We start from the raw sequence: 11624 nt of genomic DNA, 5'->3' as shown, positions 1-11624 counted from the left end.
ATTCCACAGGTACTGCGTCAGAGGGTGGCCTCAGGACCACTGCCCCCACTCCCACCCCGCTTTTAAGATGAAGCAATGAAGCAATTCTGTAGCTGAAGATGGTGAAGACAAATGGAAAAAGGAGATTTCCTCTCCTCTCTAGAAGCTTGCTTGGATCAAACCAGAAAGGAGAAGTGGAAGATGGCAAGAACAACTCAGGTTGACCCCCCAGGACATGTCTTAAACCAGGTGGGCTGGACAGACCACTGCCCTGCACTCTGCTCCATGCCCCAGCCCCTGCTGGCCCCGGGGAAAGCCCTAGAAATGGCTCCCTTCATTGGGCAACAACTGTTGGGCCATAGGAACTTTAATTATTGAGGGCTGGTTGGCCCAACCCTCTCTTGGGAAACCAAAGCCTAGAGGTTACCTGTCAAAGTCGCAAACTAGTCAGTAGCAGGGCTGGGATGAGTGTTCTTTTCACTAGCCACCATCACATACAGAGGAAGTCTTGGCCAACTGCCATAAATGACTGAAGGGAGAAAACGATTTTATGCGGCCTGTGAGCAGATCGGCGAAGGGGCCTCCGTGGCTCAAGATTGCCTGGCAAAGGGCAGCATCGAACCTCCCAGTAATGACTTCTGAGGGAGGAGAAGGAAAAGAGGAGTACAGATAAATTTATTAGTTAAATACTGATTTTACAGCCATTTCACCTTAAGACAATGTTAACAGGTTGTGGGTCAGGGAAGGTATATGAGGGTGGCCTTCATGGAAGAAAGCAACGTAATGATGATTAAAACAGAATCTTGGTTTAAAAATATTCTCTGCTACAGCCAGTAGGATTTTGGGGTTGGGAGCTGGGGATTTGGGGGGAAGATGTGGTAAGGCCACAGTCAGCTACAGGTCTGTTGACGATGAGGACAAGGAAGGAGAAGTCTTTGCAAGGAGCTCCAGCATCTCGGGCAGAAACGGCAATATGAAGAGGAGAAGAAGGCCAATTCCAGGACAATACAAGGGCCGGACACTCCCTCAAGGCCCACCCTCAGTGTCTTCTCTTATCGGTTGTTGTCTTTCCATTAAGTTTTTGTCATGTTGTGTTTGTTTGCTTTGAATGTATGTTGCAAGATCTCTAGCTTTTTGCCTCCTGGACAGAAGATGTCTTCTGGGGAAAGGATGTAGGTAGGTGCAGGGGCTCCACATCCCTTGGATGAACTCAGCCTGCTGTCTGAACAAGAGACACAGCTCCGCAGAACAAGAGGGTCGTCCACGAGATCCAAGCACAAGAATTCACGGAAACCCCCTGCCCACCCCCGGGGCTGGTGTCCACCAGACATGCTCTTCTGAAGGATCTCAAGTCTTAGGTGAGTGTTTGTCAAACTCGCTTTAGCAGCAGAACTTTTTTTGTACTTACTTGGGACCCACCTGTGTGTGAAGGGGTGGATGAAGGATTTGGGGGGACAGGCGTGGGGGAGGCTGCTGTGTGGCTAAGCTGCCAAGCTCTTGTTTTGTGGAGGGAGAGACATGTTCAAGCTGAAGGCAGAGCTGAATCACTCAGCAGTGGAAGGGATTTTTATTTTCAGAGGCTTTGGGGGTGAGGAGAAGGAGCGGAGGCTTGAGCCTTGGGTCAGGGAAAGGAACTTGGGGGAGGCGAAGTTCCAAGTTGCCATTTTGCCCAAGCCACACGTGGCAGTGGGTGAAGTGGCCCTCTCCTCCATCTCCCCCACGAAGCCCTCAGTAGCATGGGCGCTATACGCAACGTTTCAGGAGCCAAGATTCGGTATTGAGGAAAGCAGGAGTATGCCAAACCTGAAGGGGGAGTGCCGGACAAGGGCAGCAGCTGCCCGGAGGGGCTTGTCGCATCCAAATTCAGGCTGGACCAGGGGTCCCAGAGCCTTCACCCACCCTCAGAGCCCCGGTGCTAGGAACACCATGGAAAAGCCACCATCTTAGGTCATGGTGGTGGAAAGGCAGAGGAGAAAGATATCTCATCTCTTGTAGGGGAGGGGTAGGGCGAAAAATAAGAAAGAAGTCTCTTACTCCACAGAGGGGATTTAAATGTGCTTGTAGTGAAGGGTGGGTTCTTCCAGATCAGAGTCTGGGTTCTTTCCAGTCGCCTACCCTTGAAAAGGCATCCGATAAAATCCAATACCCACTTCCCCTAAGCCAAATTGTCAACTTCAAGTTTCTTCCCGGTTGTTCTTCTGGAGTTATTCCCCAACAGAGCAGGCTGGCCCCTGGGAGCCCAGAGCCTCATCTCTGCTGTCCTCCAAGTCCCAAGTCTGTGCCGAAATCTGAGGAGGGAAGGAGGTGACATTATGCAGTGATTATGTCCCCATGACTGTCAGCCAAGGCCAGGCTGTTCCAAGGGTCCTGCTTGGAGCTGGCCTGCGGTGACTGGCTGACAGAAGATGCGTAGCCTTGTGGGGAGAGCTTCAGGGCCGAGAGGACTGGGTGGATGGAGGGCCCGTGGCCAGACATCGCACTGACTGAGAACGTCTGAAAACAAAAAGCGCAAGATGAGCTCAACAGAATCACTCCTGAGGGCTCAGGAGAGGAGGTCCGGGCTGGAGAGGGGAGCCCTGGTGCACAGATGTCCCCCAGCTGGCTCCCACCCCAGGAAAGGGATGAGGGGAGAGGGCCCTAGGACAAGGGCAGGACAAGACACCAAGCAACATTTCTCTCTGTTTTTCCTAACCCCTGTGCTGTGGGACCCAAAGGGTCTGTGTGATTCACCAGCTTCTGAGCACTGTGACCCAGTAGAGGTTTGTAGATATTCTGGTTTCTCAGATGGCTCGCATAGTTACACGAGACATCTTCCACAATCTTATCACCGTCAGTAGAGGTGATCCAGAGCCACGCCAATCTTATCCACGCCCAGAAGAGGTTCCTGGCTCTCCTGGTCCTATGGGACCTGGGTTCTTTACCCTGACAGTAAAAAGCTCTTTAGGACACAGACTCCCTCAAGTGCATGCAGACGACAGATCAGAGTTAACGGTAACCAAGCTTGGTTACCGCTTAGAAACCGTAACCAAGCTCAGAGCTTCCCTAATCCCAAATAGGGGAACCAAAGAGGGAAGGGGTTGGGGAGTAGGAATGCCATCATATTTGAAAGAGGGAAAGGACAGGACTGCTGACTCATCTTCTGGACACACGTGAAGCTGGACCTGTAGCCGGCCCTCATTAAATGGCAGCCTGCCTGTGACCTCCTCACCAACCCCCTGCCCACCCACCCTGCCCTCCCCACAGTTTCCACACCTCTGCCCACGCCAGGAGGGTCCTCTTCCATCCCCCCCAAACTTCAAAGAGGAGGTCACACCACCTCTCACTTAGGAGACAGACTTGCTCAGAAAGCCCATGCGCCGCCTCCTAGAACCTTCTACAGTTGTACCTCCCTCCCCCAAAGCATGCAGTCTGATTCAGGTTGTGGCTGTGCCATAACGTGTCCCTCCCCACTCCTGGTCTCTGAAGGTCCTGGCACAGAGGAGCTGCTAATCATATCTGTGTGTTGTAGTTGTGCGTCCAAATCACTGTAATGTGATCAGATATGCTGAAATAGACCCTTGTGCAGATAGCCCCTATAGGGCCTCAGGTGGGACCTCAAAGGCACCAGGCGGCTCCTGCTGCCACCTGCTGGGGCCCTGCTGAAGCGCGTGTTCCAGCGCTGACCCAGCCACCTGGTGGTCTGAGGTGTACTATCCCACAGGCAGCCCTATCTCCCCGCCCAGGGTACGTACCTGGGCCATGGAGCTGCTGTGCCCATGGTAGGCCGATAGCCCGGGCTCTGTCTTGATGGGGCGCATCTCTTCACTGCTGCTGGTGGCTGCGTTGCTGGAGTTGCTGGAAGCACTGGTGGCGGGAGGAAGGCTCTCACTACCCGAGGGACCTAAAATAAGGCAAAGTCAGGACACCTAGACCAGGGACAGGGGCAAATGGATGGTGGTCCTTTGAGACAGCCAGGGTAGGTCTGTGCTAACAGCTTTATTTCTATTTGCTGGGGAATGAAGCAGGGCCCTTCATCAGGGCAGGGCAACAATTCTCAAAACGGGACAACTGAAAATATCAGAATTGAAGCGACGGGCTCACCACGCCTTATTCAAACCCTTGAGACTACATGTTTCAGGACTCAGAAGTTTTTGGATTTTAATACTGTATATTATAGAATACTCCCAGCGGAGTCTGAGACAATACTCCATAACTAAGCACATTAATTGTTCTACAGCAAAACATGTGAATATTCACACATGGGATAAATAAAGACTATAAATAGCCTGAGTCTGTTCAGATTAGGTTTTGCTGCCCAATCTAGCTCCCTACACTGGGAATTTTGGATGGGGGGGCCCTGCTCACCTGAACCAAATGCTTGCTCTATCACTGCAACATGTAAAGAGGTGAAGTTACCTAGGGGAATGTCCTGTGCTTCTAAAACAGTGTGGACACAGGGAGAAAGGCTGAAGACCACTGGCATGAGACACAGAAAATAAGATGTAATAATAAATAAGATCTAAAATAAAATACCTAATCAGATATACTGCCAGAAGGGGTAAGCCATGGTTGAATCTGGGAAAGGAGGACTTGGGTCATGTTCTCAGTAGTGGACAAGGAAAATTTATCTGTTTGTCATGCCTTAGATTAGAAGATAAACTTTCCACTGGATCAGCCGATTTATTTTTTCTGCAACTGCAGCATTTCCCAGTGAAATCTTTGATTTGGTAGCAGTACTGAAGAGGGAATGCTCTTGATAGGAGCATAAGTAGTCCTCATTCTTAATCTAGAAACTGAAAAGGCAAAGTGGCATACTGGACAGGATATGGAGCTTGAAGCGGAAAAACCTGGGTTTTAAGTCCAAGTCTATCCACTCACAGCTGTATGACTCCGGTTAAGTCACTGCCTTCTCTGAGCCCCAGTTTGCTCATTAGTAAAATGCAGATAATTGGTCTCAAGGGGGTCTTTAAGGACCAGGGAGATACTAATTGTAGAGCAGCTTTCTAGAATGCTAAGTACTACATGATGTTAACTATACTTTGGCTTACAAATCAACCTGTGGATTGAAATTAATGGAACCCTGTCCTCCTAGATCCCTGTTATCTCAAAGAGAACATAATGGGAGCTGAGTTCTTGAGTGGCCGCAGTACCAAAGATGGAGGGACCAGTAATGTTCTTTTTCTCTCTGGCCCACAACTGGTCCAGCTGGCCCAGTGCAGCCTTTGCAACTGGAAAGAATTGTGCAACTTGATTTGAGTCTGCTTCAAAAGCTCCCAAAATTTTGCATGGTGATGTTACTTTTCACTGGGTTATCATTCTCTCCTGAATAGCTGGGATGACACTTTTTGTGTGTCGCGCGTCCATGAAATACAGCCAGACCAACACAAAACCATCCTACACACCCAGAAAACTGATTGGGAGATTAACACAACAATCTGCACAACCTGAACCACAGGATTCAGCAGGTACGTGACACGAAGAGCTGAACTTGGGGAGCAAGAAGCCCCGAAAGGCAGGGAACCCCTTTTGCGGGCGGAGAGAGGACGGAGACTGGGGAGGGGAGGAGCATACGGGAAAAGCACCCCTCCCCAAAAGCAGCTGGAGAGAAAGTGGAAAATTGGAAACAGCCGCAGGGACTAAACTGAATAGCTGGGATGGACAATGCTATCATCATGCCTTGGTAGCCTGAGCTGACCCACTAAGAATACATGACTTTTACATATTCCAAGGGCCACTGACTTCTTAATATAATTACACACAATGCTTTTACTTACCTGCTGGTGTCTTAGATTTATTAAGGTTCTTGGGCTTCCGTTTTCTGGTTTGAATCCCCTCTTTCCGCATTGCAAGAGGCCTGGGGACCTGGGGAGTTACAAGTCAATACATACGGTTTTCTACTTGCACGTGATCTGCTACCTTATTTAAACACGCACTCACACTATGAGAAGGCAACATCTAAGCAATTCCTCTACAAACCTTAGGGCTGGGACTAAGTGAATCAGCCCCTGGAGCTCCTGCTGAGAAAGAAACCAATGCTGTTCAAATATACTAGCATACTGTACTATATGCTGTATATTATACTAGCTCTGGAGAAATGGAAGCTTAAAGACACCATTCCTTTCTTCCAGAGCTTCACAGTTTACTGGGAAAGACAGACAAGTAGGAAACAACCAGACTCATAGATGATGTGGGGGAACAGAAAAGAAACACTAAGCTCTATCCTCGGCCCGGGAGGAGGGGAAGAGGCACATGACCACATCAAGGAAGGCTTCGCTGAGGAGGTGATGCCTAAGTTGTGGGAGGCTGTCGAGTAGACAAGAGGCAGGCATTTCAGGCAGCAGGAGCAGTATGTGCAAAAGCCTTTAGTTTATCAGCAGTATCAGGACACTGTGAAAACGGGGTGCTATTAATAATTATGCCAAGAAAATAGGCAGAAACTGGTGCAGCTCAGTGAATTGAGATGTGAAGTCACTCTAAATAGAGCAGCTCTGCACTGCACTGAGTCTGGTTGGAGCAAATCGTGGTGTTTCCATGGGTGGTGGGGAGCAACCAGAGATTATGTTGGGGAGATGGCCCTGAGGCCAGGTCCTGAGATAAACTATCCATCGGCAACACTTTTACGGCACTGACTTCTCATAAACAAGCAGTGACTGTCAAGCATCATGCTCCTGAACCGTTCACAGATGCCTAAATAAGTGTCTGGGGAACAGGCTTGCTGGGTCATCTTTCTAGTATTTTTAAACATGTGCCCTCCTCACAGCTGGTTTCTCTTAGGCCAGGCCAACCCAAATCTTTTAGTTCCTGGTCTGTGCTTTTCTCCTGTATGGGACTAATAAAGGCCATCCCTGAAATACTGAAGGAAAGCAATTGCCACTTGAGAGATTAAACATGGAATGGTTAAGAGAGAAGGGTATCAGATAACGTGAACTTGAACCTGCCTTCTAGTCAACTGAGAGGTCAGTGTTCCCACCTTTGGAGGGAAGTAGCCTCTCCTCCCTCCAGCGCCCAGCCCCACACTTTGGCCCACTTGAAGCCCATCCTGACTTCAGAAAAATACAGCCCTCATGTTTATCCCCACCAACCTCAGTACTTGTTTTAAGACAATCATGGTAAAATACACATAACATAAAATTTACCATCTTAACCATTTCCAGTTGTGTTAAGTATATTCACATTGTTGTGCGATCATCACCACCGTCCACGTCCAGAACACTTCTCATCTTGCAAAACTAACACTCTGTACCCGTTAAACACTAACTTCCTATTTCCCCCTCCCCTTGGTCCATGGCAGCCTCCATTCTACTTTCTGTCTCTATGAGTTTGACAGCTCTGGGTACCTCATATGAGTAGAATCGTACAAGATTTGTCCTTTTGTGACTGGCTTCTTTCACTTAGCATAATGACTTCAAGGTTCATCCATCTGGTACTATGTGTCAGAATTTACTTCCTTTTAAAGGCTGAATAATATTCCCTTGTGTGGACAGACCACATTTTACTTATCCATCCATGGACCCTTGGGTTACATTCACATTTGGCTCTTATGAATACTGCTGCTGTGGACATGAGGGTACAAGTATCTGTTCAAGACTCTGCTTTCAATTCTTTTTTGGATATATACCCAGAAGTGGGATTGCTGGGCCATATGGTAATTCTGTTTTTAATTTTGTTTGAGGACACAATCTGTTGAACACCTGCATAATATTCCTTTATCAGTTTCTTTTACCATTCCTCTATTGAAGAACTAGAATTTCTTTATCCATTTTCCTCCTGAAGGTTTTTTTTCCCCTCAATTTTCACTATTACAGTGATTCAACAAACACCCTTGATACACTTCTTTGCAGAAGGAAGTGTATTTTCTTATGAATGTTCTTAAGTATATTTTTGGCTATTTTTTCCTCACTATAATAAGAAAACATGGTACACTTCTCGCAATGAGCAGTGAATAATGTATAGAACTGTTGAATTGCTATATTGTACACCTAAACTGAATATAACATTGTATGTTAACTACACTGGAATTCAAACTAAACACCTAATTTAAAAAAAAAAAAAAGAAGGGAAACATGAAAAAATTCATGTTCATGAAGAATCTTTTCTTAGATTCATGAGACTAAGTTAGTAACAACCCCTCCCACTCCACTACCATCAATCCTGTCCCCATGGGGCGATGGAAATACCAGCCTGTTATGTTTCTTACATTTTAAAACATTCTCAAACAGGCGTGCACATGTACATATCTATACACGTATGTATGTGTGTATTCATTCACCCACCCATCTGTATCCGTGTGTGTGTTTCACTCACCCTTACTCCCATAGTAAGGGGTCATAGTATGGGGTCATACTATGTACATTACTTTGCAAATGTGTTTTGTTACCCCAGGTCAAGATACATGGCTCTGACTTAATTATTTTTTAAACATCTGCACAATATTTCACACTATAGTTTGTGCCATAGTTTAGTCAACCATTCCTTTAGGAGGCTTTATGACTGTTTCTTGTTTTTGCCACTACAAATACCGCAGCAATAAACAGTTCACACATCATTAGGTACTGATTCTTTTATTGTTTTATAGACTACTTTCCCCAAAGCAGAACTGCTAAAATCAAAAGATATGTGTGTTTCTTGTCCTTAATAAGAACTACTAGGTTAATTTCCTAATGAATACTTGCAGTAATTCACATGCAAACCAATGACATAGGAGAGTATTTCCCCAAATCCATACCAGCATTTGACTACGCTGGCACCTGACCTTGGACTTCCAGCCTCTAGGAATGTGGAAATAAATTTCCGTTGTTTATAAGCCATCCAGTCTGTGGTGTTTTGTTACAGCAGCCCCAACGGACTAACGCAGCCTGGAAGGTCCCTTCTAAATCTAGGTTTCTTTGCTAAGAAGGGAAAAATGGATTATGATCTGAAAGTTGGAAGACAAGAAAGAAGTGAATAACGGAAACAAACGTGTGGCCGCTGGTAGGCTGCTCACCCCGCCTGGCGGTGGGGTTACTTACACCATGGAGCTTCATGTAGAGGCCACAGGCATTGCACACGGGCTCGCCCTCGGCGTTGCGGCGCCACAGGGTGGTGGTGGTGGTCTGGCAGTTGGCACAGGAGAGGCCCACTCGGCGGGAGGCAGACTGCAACAGAGAAGGCAAACCCTTCAAGTCCAAGTAAAAGGCAAGTGCTGCTGCTTCTACTTCGCAGGGAGCACCGAGGGGCTGGCCCTAAGTGGGTGGCAGGGTCAGCCATCGTAGCCCTGTATAAGAATCCCAGAGCACGGGGCGGGGGGGAGCCCTGGGTGGCTCAGTCGGTTGTGTCCACCTTCAGCTCAGGTCATGATCTCACGGTTCGTGGGTTCGGGCCCCACATCGGGCTCTATGCAGACAGCTCATAGCCTGAAGCCTGCTTCAGATTCTGTGTCTCCCTCTCTCTCTCTGACCCTCACGCTCTGTTTCTCCTCTAAAATTAAACAAACATTAAAAAAAAAAAAAAAGAGAGAATCCCAGAGCACGGGGCGCCTGGGTGGCTCAGTCAACTTCGGCTCAGGTCATGACCTCACAGTTTGTGAGTTCGAGCCCCGCGTCAGGCTCTGTGCTGACAGCTCATAGCCTGAAGCCTGCTTCAGATTCTGTGTCTCCCTCTCTCTCTCTGACCCTCACGCTCTGTTTCTCCTCTAAAAATAAACAAACATTAAAAAAAAAAAAGAGAGAATCCCAGAGCACGGGGCGCCTGGGTGGCTCAGTCAACTTCGGCTCAGGTCATGACCTCACAGTTTGTGAGTTCGAGCCCCGCGTCAGGCTCTGTGCTGACAGCTCAGAGCCTGGAGCCTGCTTCAGATTCTGTGTCTCCCACTCTCTCTTCTGTTCCTCTCTCCCAAAAATAAAAAAACATTAAAAAAAAGGAAAAAAAAAAAGAAAAAAAAAGAGCCTAGGGGCGGGGTGGTGAATGAGAACAAGGACTTCAGCTGTAGGAGAAGTAGAGTGAATTCTTTTCCTAACTGTAGCATTAGTGGCATTATCAGTCATTCATCAAAGACCCCAGCAAGCACTGGGCACTGGAGGCAGAAAAGCTTTTCTCAAAAGTAGAATAAATGTGGGCTCCCAGTACCAGCCATGGGTGGTGGGTGAACAATTACTGTATTTGAATACATCAAAGACTGAATGGGCCTTGTGACCAGAGAGAAAGGGAAGCATCAGGACTTAACCCCTCTATTTCTCCCTTCCTAATATACACGAAAGCTAGTTTGTATTGGTCAAAAGAAAATTCTACTAGAAAAGACCATGGAGCCACGAGCCAAAAACCCCATTACAAACACTTTTCCAGCCAGAGGGCCTGATACACCCTGCTTAATCTCCCTGGGCTTTGGGTTTTATCAACTGATCAGTTGAAACAGGGTAAGGAAGAGTCCACCTTGTTCATGGGATAGATGAGAAAACAGGAGATGTAGGAGGCAAGGCTGGACTGGGAACAAGGAAACCCGGGCTCTGGTTCCAGATAGGAGACTCAGTGGCCATGTGACCATGGGCAAGGCTGTTAGCTTTTCTGAGCCTCACTTTTCACTTCTGCATAATTAAGGTGTTAAAGTAGATGGTCTGGAACATCCTGGTAGCTCAAGCGCACTCTAAAGGGATGAGACGTTACTATGTTGCCAACCACCCACCCAACTCCTCAACCCGCTTCCTTTTCAAGAGGACTCAAAAGCGGCGCCTGGGTGGCTCAGTCAGTTGGGCGCCTGACTCCTGGTTTCAGCTCAGGTCATGACCTCACCCTTACGTGAGTTCCAGCCCTGCATCAGCTCTGTGCGGACAGAGCAAAGCCTGCTTAGGATTCTCTCTCTCCCTCCTTGCCTCCCTCCCTCTCACTCCCTCTCACTCACTCTCTCTCTCTCTCTCTCTCTGCCCCTCCCCCACTCCTGCTGTCTCTGTCTCCCTCAAAAATAAATAAATAAACTTAAACAAATAAACACGACTCGAAGTCCAGAATTCAAAACCTAGGCATTTCCCACCTAAGTGTGAGCCCGAAAGCCAGGGGCCAAGAGGAGGAGGGAAGGGCAGACTCGAGGAGCCGGGCACTTGCTTACCAGCCGGCGCTGGGGCTTGATAAGGGGCCGGTTGATGCCGTTCATCTTGTGGTAGAGGCCGCAGGCGTTGCACAGGTAATGCCCCGTCCCGTCGCGCCTCCAGAGTGGGGTGGACATGGCCCCACAGTTGACACACTCTCTGCCTTCTGAGAAGTCATCAAACATGTCTACTGGGTGGAGAGGAACACAGAGGATTCATTCTTTGTTGGGGCCCAGAAATCTTACGTTGGGAAATCTAGAAATAATGTCTTTTCCTTGCAAGAAGTAAGGAGACGGATCACCTCAGGCTGCCTCCCATTTCCTGACTCTGGCCTCAACCCCTGGAGTGGACAGTTTTACTCCCGGGCATCCCAGACATCACAAGGCTCTCCCCAGTCACGAGAAAAAGAAAAGTCGGGCCGCGACCACCGGCAGCCTGGATTTTCGTCCCTATCTCTCTTTCAGAGCCTGTATCCCTGAAGGTCTCACCCAACACTGAATTATGCCCAGACCTTTTTCCTCACTTTTCCCTTCAAAATGGAGATCCCTTTCCATTTCAATTAAAAAAAAAAAATTTACTCTGGGAAATTAGAAAATAAAATGTGTAAAG

General features: G+C 48.0%; 1 protein-coding gene across 3 annotated transcripts in view; it reads right to left on the bottom strand.

The window, feature by feature from the left end:
• Positions 1-635: 635 nt before the first annotated feature.
• The window catches only part of GATA4 (GATA binding protein 4), an 80726-nt gene continuing 69737 nt past the window's right edge, over positions 636-11624 (bottom strand). For 2 of the 3 annotated variants that reach the window (XM_045462434.1, XM_045462428.1), the window contains exons 3-7: positions 11036-11205; positions 8967-9092; positions 5733-5820; positions 3711-3859; positions 636-2472 (exon numbers count right to left, since the gene is read on the bottom strand). In XM_045462434.1, the coding sequence (XP_045318390.1) occupies positions 2290-2472; positions 3711-3859; positions 5733-5820; positions 8967-9092; positions 11036-11205 (716 nt within the window). In that variant the 3' untranslated portion in view covers positions 636-2289. The remainder of the gene's footprint in view (positions 2473-3710; positions 3860-5732; positions 5821-8966; positions 9093-11035; positions 11206-11624) is intronic. The other variant, XM_045462442.1, reaches the window with a different exon arrangement.

This window comes from Leopardus geoffroyi, chromosome B1, assembly GCF_018350155.1.
Source record: "Leopardus geoffroyi isolate Oge1 chromosome B1, O.geoffroyi_Oge1_pat1.0, whole genome shotgun sequence".
Taxonomy (NCBI): domain Eukaryota; kingdom Metazoa; phylum Chordata; class Mammalia; order Carnivora; family Felidae; genus Leopardus; species Leopardus geoffroyi.
Note: the sequence above shows the minus strand (reverse complement) of the source record. Positions and strands in the feature narration are given on the sequence as shown.